Source organism: Drosophila tropicalis, unplaced genomic scaffold (assembly GCF_018151085.1).
Source record: "Drosophila tropicalis isolate 14030-0801.00 unplaced genomic scaffold, ASM1815108v1 contig_878, whole genome shotgun sequence".
NCBI classification, from domain to species: domain Eukaryota; kingdom Metazoa; phylum Arthropoda; class Insecta; order Diptera; family Drosophilidae; genus Drosophila; species Drosophila tropicalis.
This window is the reverse complement of record NW_027173374.1, coordinates 201729-220713: the sequence shown is the minus strand read 5'-3', so window position 1 is coordinate 220713 and position 18985 is coordinate 201729. Positions and strand designations below refer to the sequence as shown.

The 18985-nt window shown below is 39.7% G+C and overlaps 1 protein-coding gene across 1 annotated transcript; it reads right to left on the bottom strand.

Moving 5' to 3' along the window:
* Positions 1-3850: 3850 nt before the first annotated feature.
* Or83c (Odorant receptor 83c) lies at positions 3851-5282 on the bottom strand. The gene is made up of 4 exons (XM_068301895.1): positions 4480-5282; positions 4219-4408; positions 3992-4147; positions 3851-3904 (listed from the first exon to the last, which is right to left on the bottom strand). Exons 1-4 carry the CDS (start codon positions 5280-5282, stop codon positions 3851-3853), a joined length of 1203 nt encoding a protein of 400 aa, XP_068157996.1.
* Between the last annotated feature and the right edge of the window lie 13703 nt (positions 5283-18985).

Below are 18985 nucleotides of genomic sequence, written 5' to 3'. Positions count from 1 at the left end.
TTGCTATTTCATGGCTGCTGCTGCTGCTGTTGCCTTTGATCGTTTTGGCGTGAAAATTTATTTGATTGCCCTGCTATAAGCAAGTCCTGCTAATATGATACCAGCCGATCTGCTGTGTAGGGATGGGTGTGGCTGTCGCCGCTTCTAGTTGAGAGTGTTATTAACTGTCTGCAAAGTTTTGAAAACGGGAAGCACACGCAATCTCAGCATTGCTGTTCCTCTGTGTCCTGGCTTTGGATACGTGTGTGTGTAGCTTGTGTTTGCCGGCCAAATTGCTTGTGATGAAGACAGTCAAGCGTCAATCAGTCAGTCACTTGGTCCTGGAACTCTGACTGAAACGTAATGTCTACTTCTCTCTTTTTCTCTGCCTCTATCTGTGGCTGTCTCTATCTATTTCTGTCTCTGACTGTGTTTGGCCCCGGTCTTCATTCAAGTCAGAGTCACTATGCCAGAGTCTATGTCTCGCCAACTGTCCTAGTGGCTGTCAGTTAACATGCCTTTTGCGTTTGCCATCTCGTTGCCTCAGTTTTTTTTTTCGGGGCGGGGCGAGGGGGCTTTGGTGAAACTGGCATCGACAAGAGTTGGCCCTGGCAATGGGCTCTCGTGTCGTCTCGTCTCTCTCGTGGAGAGATAATCACTTTGGGAAATTGCTCATGAATGATTTGTTGGCATAAATCAATTTGATTGATGAGCGTCAATATACTTATATGCCGCTTTGATGTGGGCAATTCCAATGCAGAGTTCCAGACATAGGGGCAGTCCATATATGTGTATAGATATACTCATTCATTCAATATATATATTTGTATTTGTCGATGCCTTGTATGTGTGTGTGTGCGTATATACAGGGCAACTAATTGATCAATTAAACATCAATTGCTTGGATGTTCAAACTGCGGGTCGCCTTCATTTTTCTTGAATTTTTGTGTTTTTTTCTTTCAGTTGGTTACCCTACTCAAGAGTTGGCCACGGCAAGGCAAGCATCAGGAGCTGTGGGGCACGAGGAAACTGGTAAAAAGTTTTTGCTATTTCAAGTTGAGTTGTTATGACACTTTTAATAACTTTATTATTGCATTTACATAGTAGCGAGTCTTGGCAAGGCAGCGGCAAATAACGCCAAAACAACAAGAGCCAAGACGCAAGAAGTGTGCCACTGTGAGTTGCACAGACTTTCCATTCCTTGCTCCCTTCACCCCTTGGCACCCCTTTTTGCTTGCATATGTTTGAAGTTGCTGCCAGAAGGACTATATACATATATATGTATGCATTTTTCTTTAGATGTCTGTGTGTGTGTGTGTGTGCGTGTTTCTTAGCTGTCTACGCAATTAAAAGTTTAATATAATTAAATGGTTTTATGACTTTGACTGTGCAACGAATAGCAGCAGCAGCAACCCCTCAGACTTGGTTTTAAGAGAAGCTTCCTAAGTCACTGCCTGGTAAACACGTGCAGTTTAAAATCTCACCGAGAAAAAAACAAAATCGACACACGGAGAGAGTGAGAGAGTCACCTTGTTTAATCCCCCCCACTTCCTTCTTGTACCACTAATGCTTTTTGGGTTTTCTTCCCTTTAGCTATCAAAGTGATTAAGCCATCAAAGTTTACTTTCGACACGCAGCATTAACGCTTCGTCTTTGCTTAGCTTGCCAATGGGACGACTGACTCTCAGTGGCAAGGACTAAGTGCCAGGAGAAGCAATCATTTCGTCCTGTCGATAATTACTTGGCCAATGTGAAGTTTGAGCAAACATCAGCAGAAATTGCCCAACGATTTTACCAGATTTTGTCGTAATGTCCCCGACACAAATCTTCTGGGTGACAGCTTGAATTCGATTGCCCGCCCATATTTAAGACATAAAACTAACTAATTTATAAATTATCTAAATATACAAACGAAAAACGTATGCTGATTGGAGATGTCTACCAAGTTTCATACTAGGAATTGAGTCTACTATGGCTTGCATTCTCATATGCAAGGAATTTAGATGTAATCAACATGAGCATTTCCATGACAGAATTATTTGTGCTCTGTTTATTTTCAGGGCTCGGTTTATCCCCAACCCTTGCTGCCTCATAAAAAATGAAAAGAGATCACAAAAACGTTACACAAATCATGCGTAATATAAATTAATAGCCATCAACTGTTAAATTTGGCAACATTTTTAAATCGGACTTGGGTTCTCTGTCTCAGTCTCAGCCTCTGTGTGCGTGTGTGCGTGTGTGTGTGTTGTTTTTGTGTGAAAACGGTCGAATTGAGGCCTTAGGCCAACAAACCACCCGCCGTTTCATGGCAAATTAGTAACTCGTGGGCATTTTAATTGCGTTCCCTCCATCCATGGATGTGATGCCGCTTGGATCCCATAGCCATGGCTATGGCATTTGGCCTGGCCCAGTTATATGCGTCAAAAAATAAAATGAATTCATTTTTACCCTTCTCAAAAGCTTGTTCTCTCTCCGTTTGTCCCTCTCTCTCTCTCTGTCTCTTTCTATTTAACACAAAAAAATAAAAGTATTCTAAGACGTGGCACGCGGCTTTTGGTCCCCCAAATGACTTAACTCATTTAATGTGCCTCTAATGGGATACAATTTAAATTTAATTGATTTGCCCGACAAGGTTTTTATGGCCGCAGGAATTTTTCTAAATTAAAAATGCCTCTTTTTGCTTGGCCTTGTTCCTTTTGGCCAGTTGAAGAAAAAAGGCAAGCGAAAAATGTGGCACACTTTAAAAGGCGGCAAGATTAATTTATGTTTTGTGAGCTGTGGTCCGTATTGATTAAATATGCAGTGCGACACAACGATGGCGACGAAGGCGTCTCAAAAGACCGCCTGACAACACTATGTTTCCAACCCTGCGCCCACCCCTACCAACAACTCGGCAGGATTCTATTTTTTTTCCTTTAGTGGCTCGCTGATTTATTGGTTTAATGCACCCGGCGCAGTTTTGCCGCCACCCGCATAAACATAGCGCAACAAAACCACAGAGCAGCGGGCTCCCCTTTTTGGAAGGCTGCAAGGAACTGGATGTGAGAATGAAGGTGGCCCTATCACAGCAGGGACAAGCAGCAACCAGCAAAACCAACAATGGGCTACCAGGAGAGCGCGAACCTTTGCTGCCCGCAAACATTTCTTAGCTTGGCAGCTAATTTATGTGCGCACGTTGCGGTAAAGAAAATGCTGGCGAAAGGATATGCCAGGAGGCGCCAAGAGCTAGAGCAGAGTCTGCCATTTTCTCATAGTGAGAATTATGTTTAAGACGCCAACGTGAAGGAAACCGAGAGCCAGGACGAGGAGAAGGACGGGAAACAGAATGGAGAAGGAGTTGAAGACGAGGCGCAAATGTCAGAGCGCATAAAAATTCGCATTTTAATATTTGCCAGTAAGCTGCACAGCGTTGGCAGCTGATTTGCTATAGCTGGAGCATGACCCGCACCCCAAAAAAAGCTGTCTCCGTTTGGTCTCCGTCTCGTCTTCTCGTCTCCATATTCTTTTCCCGTCTCGCGGAGTTTGTTTGCCTGGCATTTTATCTGTGCCAAACAGCTGGCGTTTGTTTGCGGTTCCATCGCGCGTTGCGTGTTGACTTTTGTGTCTGAAGCCACCTTTCAACTGCAACTAATTTATTTTATTTGCCAGCTGGCACCACCACCACCATCATCAAACCAAAACCACTGCCACCACCAACATCTGCAGAAGCACCCTGTATAACATTAAATATGATTCAAAACAAGCATTAGAAAATGTATGGAGCGCCCCATTGCACTTGATGTAAAGTGCCTTGACGCTAAGAGCATAGAGTGCGGATTGTGTAGGGACTCGGGACTCGGGTCTCTCGGGGTGTCGGGTTGCCAAGTGCTTTCTAGGTGCGATTCTGCATCATCATCATGGACAGGCTGTAAATGAGTTTTGTTATCTGCAAGCGAACAAGCAAACAAATTGCATTAGTCCTACGCTAGCAATACAAGAGATACATTGAGAGAGAGAGAAAGACTATACTCGCCTGTAGCGCCGTTCTCATTGATAGCGGCATTACGCCAAGCATTCTAATAGTTGGTGGCCGTTGTGCCTCTCGCAGGACCATGCCAAAGTATTTCCGTTGCTTGCTGCTTAACTCTTGCCAGGAAATGTCGCAAATGCTTGTATAGACCTGGTCATACTGCTCTTAACACAAAAAACTCAAAGGATTATCACGAAAGCACTGGCCCTATGGCTCCACTCCTTACTTACAGCAAATTCAATTTTGGTGCCAAGAATACAATAGACTACCATGCTATAGGCAGAGACCACAAAATATATGGCAGATGGTAGATGAAAGCTGATCAAGTTAATGCAAAAACTAAGCATCACAGCCATGGCCATAGAGAGAACCTGACTGGCAATTAGATCATGGTACAAATCATTGACATACCGGCAATAGCTGCGGTAATTAAATCGAACTATTAACGAACTATTCTATATGTGAATCAAAATGCCAATTTTAATACTCACCTTGTAAACTCCTGATGCCATTTAACCACTTCCAGGAGTAACGCCTGCCTTTCGTTTTCTCCCTCCACCAATGCTCCCACTTGAGTCATTTCTGATCGCTTTGTTGACTTCAGGTTTAACGATTCATTCAGTTTGTTAACTTTTAACTGAAAGATATCGGCAAATGTCAGAATTTGCGTCAAGGCAAGCAAAACAAAGAGATCGCCAGCATAGAAACCAAAACCAGCCACAGATATAGTCACTATCTGTATGATATAGCTGATGGCATAGCAAATATTATTCTCCAATGGCAAACCAGGAATCTGATATTGCATAATTGTGACTCGAGTTCCATTGTAATATAGTAATCCCAAGGGAATCGCAGTCATTAGAAGAAAAGTGATCAAATAGCCATTACGAAGAATCCACATAATTTGCAGCAAACGATCCAAGCCAATATTTAGAATTTTAACATACATTGGACTCAACTGCTCATAGTTCATGAAAATATTGGATGTGTAAAAGGTGATATATCTCATTCTGGATTGCTTGAACAGACAGGTAAAGAATTTACCAATGCCATGAGTTAAACCACCCAGCATAAGACTTATTTTCAGGCACTCTTTCCAGTCATGAGCATTTAGGATTATGGATAATAGGGTAAAGCCAGTATAATTGATAATCGCAAATGTTGTTGTCCAGGTGCGATAATTCCACTTCAAATCGGCCGCCAAGACATCCACTCCCAAAAGAGTTGTGAACTTATTAATGTGTTGAGACAATTCAGTGAAACGCTGCAGAGGTTTGTCCATTTCATCACTCATGATGAAGACTTTTTCTATGATTGATTGTCTTCAAGCTGACATTACTGTTTTTATAGCCAAGTTTTGTCTTTGTTATGCCCGACGGCAATTATTCTAATTTCCATAATAATTACAGCAATTGTGCATTGTTTTTCCTCCCAACTCAATTAAAATAATGTCTCAATAAACGATTTTACCTTGACCATGAAAAACTAAATACAATTTTTCGATTGACTAACTGAATTGCGATTTCAGATGAGCCATTGCGATCTAGAAGAGTCTCCAATAGATTAGCAGCTGGAATACTTGCCACTTGGACGCCAGTCCACAACAGAATCCTTGCTGGCCATTATTTTAATATAATTAAATAGTATCTGGCAAATGGGTAAATTATGTAAAATGAAACGCTCGTAAATTTTGCTCTTGTTGCCCATATTACTCTTTGCCCCAGATAGGTTAAGCGGACGGGGCCAAAACTGTTGCTCCTGTTACCATTTGGCCACTGGACATTGGCCATTCTGTTGCCTGATTGTTGATTTTATTAAAAAATATTTCCATTGTTGTAATGGTCATCGGGTTACCAACAACAATGCACTTAATTACAACTGCATTATTATAACGTTACAATTATTGTTATTTTTCAGTATTTCAGTTGGTATTTGGTTTGCGTTTTTTTTCATTATCGTTTTCGTTTTCGCTTCTTTTTTGGTTTTTTAATATTCAAGCCGCATTTATAAAATCCTCATTAATTATGGCCTGGTCGGAGCTATTGTAGCAGGCTTGCTCACTTGAGACGATAGTACTCATTCTCTCAGAGAGAGAGAACATGCTCATCTCTAAATGAGAGCGAAGTACGAGAGAGCGTCGAGTTAGTCTGGGTTGAACGAGCTTGTGAATCGGTCGTGCTAATGAGAATAAAAATCCTGTAATAAACTTACGCTTATAATAAATATATACATATATATAAACAATTAAAGCGAATTAGCCTTTTACAATATCAGAAGTGGTCCTAACCCTAAACCATGAGTAACGCAGTTCAACTATCCGATTTAACCCTCGACCAACTAAAGCAATGGCTAGCAACGTTAAACATGTCAACGAACGGCTCAAGAAATGAATTAGTGCTTCGCCTGTATAGTGTGCCAGTCGAAACACGTGGTCATGCACCACCTGGTTGGAACGAAAATGATAATTCAGAGCAGAATTTGGACGATATACAATTGATGCAGCCTAACCCAGACCAATTAAATGAAGCGTCAATTGGCGACGCAATTCCGAGAAGCGTACAGCAAGAAGCGGCGGACTGCAATTTCAACAACAACGATGTCGCGTTGGTACAACAATTGCTACAACAACTTCAATTGCTGATTCCTAGAATCGAGCATGGCCACGATTTGGGCAGATCTTTCCAGAATTTGGAAAACAATGGCAACGCCACTGGCAATGTTATCGATAACAGCAGCATTCCCATCAGTGGCAACGCCACAGTCGAAGCCACCAACCAATACTCTGGCAACTCAAACGGCGAATCGGTGGGTATAGCTTTTTCATTGGCGAAGGAAGTATTGATGGACTTCAACGGAGAGTCGTGCGCCAAAAAGTGGGTGGCTCAGCTTAAAAATATCGGTGAAGTGTATAACATTGGCAACACTCACTTACGGATGCTCTTCATTTGCAAGATGAAAGGCAAGGCACAATCATGGCTTCATTCGGAGGTTACACGTATTCGCGAGCCAGTATCAGTATTATGCGAACAGTTAATGGTAGCTTTTGGAGAGAAGATGTCCAAGTCACAAATGCGTCGTCATTTCGAACAGCGTAATTGGAAGTTTGGCGAAAAGTTCGCAGTTTATCTAGACGACAAACTAATGTTAGCCAATAACATTAACATCGATGAAGACGAGCTCCTTGATAAAGTTATCGAGGGTATACCTGACAAGGGATTACGCACTCAAGCACGGATCCAATGTTTCGCCAACCCTAAGCAGATGTTAGCTGCTTTCGCAGAGATACATCTAGAGGACATTCGACGCGCAACTAAAGATGAAAACGAAACTGTCAGAGCAAACAAGCTCCAAGAGATGCGCTGTCGTAGATGTAACATTAGAGGACACCTGGTGAAGGACTGCAACAGGCCGGATCGTGTACCAGGCTCTTGTTTCATCTGTGGATCCATGGAGCACTGGGCGGCCAAATGTCCCGATAGGAAGGGCAGCCGTGAAACTAATGGACTCAACCGTACGAACCAGAGCAGCAACAATTTTGTAAGAGAATTCATTATTCATTTTGTAGATTTGCCAAGTAATTCCTTTATTGCAGCGTGCCTCATAGATTCGGGGAGTCCAGTTTCCTTAATCAAGAAGAAACATTTACCTAATAATTCATATCTCTATTCTGTTGAACAATCTTATCAAGGGCTAAATGGAAGTCCGCTCATTACATTTGGAAAACTACTATGTTACGTTGTGAAGAATTCAATAAAGATTTACTTTTATTTACTCGTTATCCCAGACGAATCTATGAGTCGCGATGTAATTCTTAGAAGGGATTTTTTAACATCATGTAATCTTAAATTAGATTTAGATTCTTTTGAAAAAAGTGCGTTAGTAACTAGTCAGAGCCACGACAACGTAAGAAAAGTTAATTTTAAAGAAATTGGAGTTTTGATGTCAGAACATATAGAAAATGAAATTGTTAATATAAGTGTAACGGGTAATACAGAAAACGAAAATGTTAATGCAAATGATAAAATTAATACAGAAAATGTTAATGCAGATAAGGAAATTGTTGAATACAATGTTATTGACAAAAGGACATGCATAGATAAAGAAATAACTTTAGAGTTTGAAAAGAATATAATCAAAGGTACAAATGAGGAAAAGTATAGTATTGAAAAAATTAAATTAAAGGAACCCCGTAGTGACTCTGAAGTAAATATGGAAGATAACTTTGAGAGGAGAATGTTAGAAATTTTTTACATCGACAATGAAAACCCAGAGCCAGAATACGTGATTGGTGAAAACATAGATTATAAAACGGCTCAGAGTTTTAATAAGCTAGTCAGGGATAGGTACGTGAATGCGCAAAGACCGGACAAACCAGATATCAGATCCGAAATGAAATTAAACCTAGAAAATTTCAAACCATTTAGTTACGCACCAAGACGGTTATCATATTCTGAAAAGGAAAAACTACAGAACTTGTTAGACGAATATATAAGGGAAGAAATTATTAGACCAAGCGATTCGGAGTATGCGTCTCCAGTAGTGTTAGTGAAAAAGAAAACAGGGGATATCAGATTATGCATAGATTTCCGAAAACTGAACAAGATGATTATCAAGGACAACTATCCGTTACCATTGATCGACGACCTTTTAGACAGATTAGTCAACAAACGTGTTTTTTCCAAATTAGATCTTAAAAATGGATATTTTCATGTATTCGTCGATAAAGAGTCAGTAAAATACACGTCTTTCATCACGCCGCTTGGTCAATACGAATTCCTAAGAATGCCAATGGGGATCAAGAATGCATCACATGTTTTTCAAAGGTTTATAAATCGAATTTTTGAAGACATGATCAGAAAAGGGCAGGTTCTAGTATACATGGATGATATAATGATAGCCAGTGCAAATACAACCGAGCACCTACAGACTCTAGAAGAAGTTTTTGATAGGTTAGTAAGAAACAAATTAAGACTACGAATGGACAAATGCGAGTTTTTCATGCCAAGTATAAAATACCTGGGATATAAGATAACAGAAAATAAAATATGCGCTGACGATAAAGGTTTGGATGCAGTAAAAAACTTTCCAGTGCCTGGCAATGTACACGCAGTGAAAAGTTTCTTAGGTTTGTGCTCCTACTTTAGAAGATTCATAAAAGACTTTTCCATAATCGCTAAACCTATGTACGACTTGCTGAAAAAAGACAAAGAATTTCAATTCGGAAAAGAGGAATTAGAATGCTTTCTCAACTTGAAGCAAAAACTATTGGAAGCACCAGTATTGGCGATATATGACCCCAGAGACGATACAGAGCTTCATTGTGATGCAAGCGCATTAGGTTTTGGGGCGGTCTTATTACAAAAGAAAGCGGATAAAAAACTACACCCAATATTTTATTTTTCGAAGAGGACAAGCGAGGTTGAGTCGAAGTATCACAGTTTTGAACTCGAAACGTTAGCGATTGTGTACTCCCTGCGCAGATTTAGGATTTATGTCCAAGGAAAGAAATTTAAAATTTTAACTGACTGCAATTCTCTGACTCTTACACTAAATAAGATAGAATTAAACCCTAGAATCGCGAGATGGGCCCTTGAACTCCAAGAGTACGACTACGAGTTAGCGCATAGATCAGGGAAGCAAATGCAGCACGTAGACGCGTTAAGCAGATGCACCAATATCATGGTAATAGAACCGAATAGCTTCGAGCACAACCTAGTTATTTGCCAAGCAAAAGACTTAGACCTGAAAAAAATAAAGGAAATGCTAGAAAAATCAGAACACAAACTGTTTGAAATGAGAAACGGGGTATTATACCGAAAGTCCAATGACAACAAAATATTGTTCTACGTTCCAAAGGAAATGGAAAATCACGTTTTATACAAATACCACGACGAATTAGGCCATGTAGGTAGAGACAAAATGTTGGACGCTATAGGCAAAAGTTATTGGTTTCCAAGTCTTAAGGATAAAGCAACGAGACACATAGAAAATTGTCTCAGATGCATAGCATTCTCACCTAAATGCGGCAAAGGCGATGGATTTCTTAACAGTATACCGAAAGGCGATAAGCCTTTCGAGTTAATCCATATCGATCACTATGGACCAATAGAAGCCGGAAGGTCAAAAAAAACACATACTTGCAGTAGTAGACGGTTTCACGAAATTCGTTAGGCTATATACAACAAAAACCACAAAAACAAAAGAAGCAATAGATGCTTTAAAAGCGTATTTTAGAAGTTATAGCAGGCCGAAATGCATAATATCCGACAGAGGAAGTTGTTTTACTTCGTCTGAATTCGAATCCTTTTTGGGTGAACAAAAAGTGCAGCACGTTAAAATAGCAACGGGTTCCCCTCAGGCCAATGGGCAAGTAGAAAGAATAAACAGGAGTCTAGGACCTATGCTGGCAAAGTTGACAGATCCAGATAAGGGGAATTACTGGGATACGGTTGTCGAAAACGTAGAGTATGCGTTAAATAATACAATTCACAGAAGTATAAAACAGTACCCCAGTATAATGCTATTTGGCATAGAACAAAAAGGAGTAGTCACAGACGAACTGAAAGAAGAGATTAAAGAGTTAAGAAATACAGAAAATCAAATAAACCTTGAAATGATAAGAAAGAATGCAGCGTTAAACCAGCAAAAATCACAAGCATATAATGAAAGGTATTACAATAGTAAAAGAACAGTGCAAAAAGAATATAAAAAAGGGGATTATGTCATGGTTAAAAATTTCGACAGTACAACGGGAGTGTCTCGAAAATTAATACCAAAAAACAAAGGACCATATGTAGTAGATAAAGTCCTGAAAAACAACAGATTTTTACTGAAAGATGTTGAGGGATTTCAACTCTCCCGTAACCCTTATCAAGGAGTATGGTGTGGCCAAAATATTAAGCCCTGGTTAAGAACTTGAAATAGTTGACTTTAATGTAATCATAAACTTTTGTTTTAATAATTGATTTAAGATGTAAAGGAAAAATGTATGTAATAGTTTGTAAAATATAAACAACAACAAAAAATGTATAGCTCGTAAGATATGAAAAAAAAAATGTATACCACCCAAGATCAGGAGATCTTATTTTGTCAGGACGGCCGAATTGTAGCAGGCTTGCTCACTTGAGACGATAGTACTCATTCTCTCAGAGAGAGAGAACATGCTCATCTCTAAATGAGAGCGAAGTACGAGAGAGCGTCGAGTTAGTCTGGGTTGAACGAGCTTGTGAATCGGTCGTGCTAATGAGAATAAAAATCCTGTAATAAACTTACGCTTATAATAAATATATACATATATATAAACAATTAAAGCGAATTAGCCTTTTACACTATTAATGTCGGTCTGGCAACCAAATTTCACCAAGAAGAGCAAATGAAAAATATGAACAAAAAAAAAAAAAACGTTTCAAAAATAAATTAAATTTTTATGTGTGTTTGCTGTATACCTACAATATTCGTTTATATATTACTCATGCATATTTTATGTTTTGCCCATAAGAAACTCCTTTTAATGAGACGCACAATTAATGCATTAATGCAGTTTGGTCCTTTAGCGATGAGCTCTATAAAACTTATGCCATAAATTCTCACTGCGGTAATTAGTGGCCAAGGTTAATGTGCAGACAACGATTCAAAGAGTTCATCATAAAAACAACAACAAAATATGATTGCTAATTCAAACATACGAAAAGGGTTTCAAGGATGCGTTAGGACTTTGTCGAAACATTCTATTTGAGACGTATTAAGGGGTAAACAGTTCAATATGAACATTAAATCGATCGAACATACGAATATACGAATATACGATTAAATATATCGAATTTTAAATAAACAAAAACCGTATAGTCAATATTAAACAGTTCTCCTTGCAAAAAATGTTCAAGTCTGACTCTATTTCTGAGCTTCAACCGCTTTCAATAAGAATGGTGAATTAAATCTGACAATGAGAGCAAAATGATGTATCATTAGGCTTACAGAGTGTAGGATATTCGTGATTTCCCTTTTCTTTTTTTTTTTTTATATATTTATACGTATAAAGATCTTTGAATTGCTTTAACTCTTAACTTAAGAGGTATTCTCCATCAAGCGAAGGACACACATCACTTTATTTAACTGCTTCGACTTCATTGTGTGAGCTCTCGTCATTATTAATTTCCGAGCTATAAATTTCACTTTGCCACATTCCTAAAGGCCAATTCCTAACACTACTCAATTTAATATACACACACACACAGAGCTCCCTTCGAACCTACTCGGTGTGTGTGGGTGTAGGTCCTCACCTTTAGCACACTCAAAGTGCTTTCAGTTCAGTTGTTTTGTCTGACAATGTGGCTACGCCTGCCATCTGCTGCATCTCTTTTGTTTATGCCACACAATGGCCTGTTGCCACAGGTTTTTAGTGCTTGCCATTGTGTTCTCTTGCTTTTGCTTATTTTCTGCTGTGCTGATTTTTCGTGGCTCTTCCCGGCCCCCAGCCTATAAAATGCAATGGAATTTCATATTGTGTGTGTGTATGTGTATCGGCATCATTGTGATGCCTTCTTTTAATATGCTTAAATATTTTTGAGCTGCGGCATGTGAAAAATGCAAGCGCCATACTCATACACTCACACACACACATACAGACGCACCTATGTACATACTTTGTTGTATTTCTGTGATGTTTAATCAATTGAAAATGCGAGAGTGTGTGCCATTGATAATGGTTTAAAGCCAGCAAAAATGTGGTGTATATCGAGTCAATTGTTTGGGCCTCCTACCTAACATTTGACATGACTCCGTGCTAGTGGCACGACCTGAATCACAGTGCAATATCTGCGTAATCCCACAGTCTTCATTTGGCTAACTTCCGCATAGACCCGATGGCTGTTTGCCCAAGACAAACTGCACAAGACTGCAGCTGAGAATACGGAGGCGGCAATCTTAAAACGTATAGAAAAACATTAGCAAGATTGCAATGTGCGTGTGTTGGTTTCCTTTCTTTTGCCTTGCTGGCAACGCCCCATGCTTCCTTATTGAAAGGGAATTGAACGCTCGACACTGGAGTTTTCTTTGCTGTTGGCTTTACCTTTACCTTACGGTTAAGCTTTGCCGGTTTCCAAGTTGCCGCATGAATGGCACAAAGAGGAATAAAAATTACAATATTGCCGCCAACGTTGCTCCTCCTGCAGTGGGAAATGGAAGGCAAACAACAACAATCCACACACACCTACACTTGGCTCACACAAAAAGAAAACGACTCTAGGTGCTTGCATGTGTGTGTGTGTGTAACTCATGTATTGAAACTTCCTTTAATGGCTTCCGGTTATCATTATTGGCGCAACGCATTGTCCGCCTCAACTTGTGCTCTCAACTCGCACATTCTCTTAGAGTTTCTCCTGCGTGTCTATAAAGATTAAGCGCATTGTTCTTGCCTGATTCGTTTCGTCATGCAAAGAAATTAATATTCGCAATCCATTATCTCTTCTAATAGCACACACACATACACATATCAGACAAAAGAGTAAATTTAATAACCCTAATGGCCAGCTTAAAGCCTTAAAGACAGTCGAACCTTTTGACCACATGCCCCTGCCTCCTTCCCTTTCTATGTTCCATTCACTCACACACAATCAATCAATTTAACGCTTTAAGCTTTTGACTAATATGCAGCAAAAGGACGAAGCCGCACAATCTTTTAAAGAGTCCTCCCACACACACACACACTCTCACACACATTGATAGATTGGCAGGAGCCATATAACGCCCCAACAGTCAACTGGACGTCGTTGTCATTCGCTCTTAGCTAATGATGACAAATTTTTTATGGGGCATTATGAGCTACGCTGCGTTGAGTTAAAGTGCATGGGCCCATGGGGCAGAACCATCCCCAGCTAGAGACTAGAAAAGATGCCTACTATCTACCACTAGACCGTTCCGGTTCCCATTCCCATCCCCACTCCCATCTCTGACCTGCTCTTTATTAATTTGACAGCATCAACAGGGAGCTGCTTGCTTGTCCGCCTCTCCGACTGGTCTCTCTCTCTCTCTTTCTCTCTCTGTTTCCGTCTATCTGTCTGTGTTCTTGCTTCGGTGGGCAAACGCTAATGATTGAAATGAACTCCAACCATGACAGCTAAGCAAGACTGGGTGTATCTTTCAGCCAGAAGCCAGAGTCCAGCACACTCTGTAACGCCTACTTTTTGGCCTGATTGATGGTTATCACTCACTGGAGCCACTGCAAGGACGTCAGATTAAATGCTGAAGGTGTGTCATAACTTTTTGTCCTTCGCGCTCTCTGTATGTGTGTGTGTGTGTGTGTGTGTTGTCCTTTCTCTTGTATGTACATATTGTTTCTTTTGTTGTATAAAAATAGCCAGAGCATTTGCGGCACTTGACATAAATGACCCTGACCAGGGAAAAACCCCTTCGACTGTATATAAAAATCCTAAAAAATGCAAAAATTTCTGTCATGTCACTGAACCATCATAAAAAACAGACATTGGTCATGTTTGAAAGCAAATAAGGCCAATTAACAAATGCAAATACGCTGAATATTTTCAAATGTTTGCCAAAAATAAAAATGAAAAGAAAATATTTCTGTATAAAAACAACATTTTAGCCATTTCAACCACATGAAAGCTGGAAAGTTGGTCAATAAGCATAAACTTTAAGCTAATGTGGCTAACTGCATATAACTTTAAAATTAAGGCACAGAATTATTCTATCAATCTTTTAGCAATTCTTCTTTTCACTCACCGAATTCTCGTAAAATTGTAGGCCACAAATGTTTGCCAATGGCTATGAAAAAGCCAAAAACGCGAGTTGGCTAAGAGTAAAAGTCCGTTGTGTTAATGCAGAAAGAGCAAGTTAATAATTTACTTCCTTAATCGCCAAAATTCACTCAGTTATTTAGCTCAGTTGCTCATTGAGTGAATGTCCCATGTGTCCTTCCAATGTGTTTCATGCTTCAAGGGAAATTTTCTCTTCCAAACGCTGAATGGAAAACTGCGTATAAGAGTGGAAAATTGTACCTCAATTGAGAATTTTCGGAAGGGAAATGTTTGTGGGTTATTTTAGGTTTAATTTTGAGGGTAATTTAAAAATAGGCTAATGGCTTCAATGTATAATTTCTGAAGGCAATTTTCACTTGTTGCCACCGAGAGATTAACAAATATGAGGAAAATATTTGATTTTAAAGTAAATTAATATTTAATTCAAATAATTGTTTAGTCAAATTGTATAGTTGAGATTGCAAAATATTTATGAAATATTTTGTACATTTCTGAGTATTTAGCAAATATTTTAAATTGCATATTTGCTAACGAAAGGCGAAGAGGAACTCGGTGTGGGGTCAATGGGCGGCAGAACGGAAACGGAAAAAATGAGATTTATGACGTAAACAATGAAAGCATGGCAGAAATTGAGTTGGAGTCAGTTGGTGATGACCACCTGGCTTTTGGTTACAATTGGATGAGTGTCGCCTTTCTCCTAGGCCTCCGCTCTGGGTACATACTCTTGTAATGTGTGTATGTGTGTGTAAATAAAAGTATGTATGTGTGCATACCATAAATGTTGGGGGTGAATTATTAAAATAAAAGTGAAACGGAAACATAACAAAGGTTCGGGCAACATTTATGACAGGAAAACGCGAAACGCAACACAAAAGAGATTGGCTGTGGCACGCATCTAAAACGAGATATGCCATGCCGGAAATAAACGCCGCATACAGCAGCCAATATACGCACACACACACACACACACACACGTACACAGAGATACTATGTTTACGCACTGCCAAATCAAGATCCCCTATAAGTAGGCTTCATTTGCCAGCAGAAAAAACAGAGAGCGAACGATAGAGAGAGAGGGTAAAGTAAAAATCAAACAGACAAGCTATTAAACATTTATATGAAGTTCTTTACACACTATAATGTTTCTATTTAAGTAGCTTCCACTATCTAAAAGATATCTAGTTATTCGGCAATATAGAATTTCTCTCTTAGTCAGTTTAGGCCCAATATATTTCGACCATTAGCAAATGGTTTTTGGTATCAAATTTTTTCAAAACATTTCCATCGACTTGACATTAATATCGTTATACCCGCCATAATGTAGTGCTTGATTCTAAGGAAGCAACCAAAAAACAAAAATAAGAGAAAAGAAAAACAAACCAAGGTTATGTAGTTGTTGTTGTTGTTTTTGTTGCTGCAAAGTTAAATACAAATATGCATGTAAACAAGCGCCTACTTAAGCAACCTACTCTTGCTCCTCCTTCTCATCTACTGGCTCTTGCCCTGCTCCTCGTATTCACATCCTACACCCACTCCAATCGTCTGTGTATTAATGTTCATTGAAGCGATCAAAATCAAGTCGACTACAGCTAATGTTACGCACAATTCTGTGTTTTTTCTTTTTTTTGCATACCCTTTCAGAGAAAAAGTCACAGAGTTTATCAGAAGAAGAACTGTTTTGACATTATCTAATACCAAGATAACTTAGATCTCCATCTGTGTGTATATAAACTAAAGATTTTATCTAAAATTATGATGTTTATTGGCAACAAAAAGAAATCCATTCTTAGGAAAGTTGATTTTTTTAAGTTTCTATATTCTTTCGATAATGAAATTTATCTTGCAACTAGAAAGACCCAATCATGATTTGTCAGGGGTATCAAATTGACTGTACATTCTAGTTGAGTCCGGCTCTCTCTCTCTCTCTGTCTCCGATTTCTGTTTGTTTCCCTCTCGATCCATCCGGCCAAGTTTTGCTTGTTATTTGCAATTTGCCTCAACAAGAGCAACAAAGGCAACAGAAACAGCAACAGCAGCAACAAAAATAACAACAACAACAACAAAAACATGAGTTTTCTGTTCGCTTTTGATTTTATATGTGCTGGCATTTTCTGTTTGTTTTTGCCAATCGTCGTTCTCGACTCCGTCATAGTCGTCCTGGCTTTCGTTTTTTAAGGTCGTTTACAGCAAACATTTCGTCGTATATATCTGGATGGAGGATTGGAGTGGGGAAGGGAGATGGTGCTTGGAAAGCAAAGAATAGTGGGGTCGGAAAATGTATGTTATTATTATGGGGCATGTTGTTAACTACCCATACGCAAAACGCACATTCTTTTTTTTCGGTCTCAGTTACGGTTACGGATGGTGGTGAGGGGTGAGGGCCTTGGATATGGCTCTTGGTCTTGGTCTTGTGCCGAGTCTGGGCTTAAGCATAAAACAGATTTGTGAAGTCGTTTGGAAAAAATATAATCAAAATTGTTTTCAAATGACTTACAATTGCTATGCCGGAGCGGGGGCGTGTTGTAGATGTTGGATTGAGGAGGGGGAAACCCAGAATATATGTAATTATGCGTCCAGGGTGTTAACTGTCAGCAAATGGCTAATACCGGGAATGGAATTGGGTTCCGGGCTCGTATTTTAAGCCACACACATTTGCCGTTGACAACTAGAAAAATTGGCTTTTTATGACTTTAGTTCTTGCTTCTTTTTTTTCCTTATTCCTTTTATTATTTGCTGTGGTAGTGAGAAGCACTTTGGAGATTGGCGGAATGCCCCATCGACCATTCCATGGAATGTGCTGGCAATGAACGATGAACTTTGGTAGGTTGGGGGCCAAGACTATTCTTGGTATGCGTTAAGTTAATAATAGTAAAAGTGGAAAAATGCCAACATTATTGTTTGAAATTGTCAGAACAAGTGAATCTTCGGACAGTCCATTATTATATTCCATGAAGTAGACACCTTTAAACAATTATGTATGTCTATCACTTGAATTCTTTGTTTCTCTCTAAGGACTTTAAGAGACATTTTCAATGGTGGCTTTTGCCATGCGTAACCCATAGTTTATTTTCTATGTGACAGTAGTTACATTTATCTATCTACGCTTTTCCTTTATACCATTCCCATTGCATTTCCTTGTCATTTTCAATATTTTATGATAGCAGCCATTGAACTCTCAATGAAGAGCACATAAATTCACAAAAAAAAACGTAGCCAATGTAGCAACATACATAGCTCTAGCCTGACCAGCGCGTGTATCGTTTGTTCTTGAGCAAACGCCCAACAAGCTGCAGGAGTAGGAAAATGCTGGACATACATACTTACATACACTACATATTGTACTCCATAGTTGCTCATTCCACTCATATATATGTGTATAGGATACACAATTTTTGTCCCTTTTGTACGTTGTGTGCGCATAAAGAGCGGAGAAGACAAAAAACTACGTACACATCATCATTGTCAATTGCCGGATGTGGGCTGAGCTGGAGTATCTGCTGGTGTTTTGCTGGAATTGGAATGAGGGGCAACAGCAATCGCTGGTTGATGCTGCTTCTGCTGCTGCTACTGCTGCTGGTGTATTCATTGTTGCCACGTAATTGCATTTCGCTATCGCAGATATTTATAGCTCCACTCGGTCAAGAGCAGACCCGACAGTGGCCATACTTTGGCAGCAACAGATTTTTCGCAGCAAATGCGGTCAACCGCAAAAGCGCAGCAAAGTCGTTACAAGGATAAGAGGGCGTTAGAGCGCATGGTTTGTACTGGTTCTGCTCTTGCTGCTGCTGTTATTGGTGCTGATGCTGGGGCATTAGTCCTAGCCAGGCAAATAAAAATAAGCAATGCCCGAATGAACCCCCTTCACGCTTTTGCCGTCACAACCATCAAGCACATTGAATATCGAACCCCAATACACTGCACATTGTCATTGTCATTGCATTGCACTTTCAGCGGGAGATGTTGGCGGAGAGAGAGATAGTTGGCTCGAACTAGAACCAGCCACAGTTGTATACCGACTTTTCCTCCTTTTCTTTCGTCCTGCTTGCTACTTATTCGCACAAGGATTTCGATGCTGACTGAGCCGCATTAGTGGCTAGCTTAACAATGGCCAAGAGAGAAAGCCAATTTTTTATTGAAACAAGCTGTGCCTGCTATCGACGGCCAGTCAATGAGCATGCCTGAGCGCCAAGATTCAAGGTTCTGATAAGTTTCAAGTCTCGGCAAG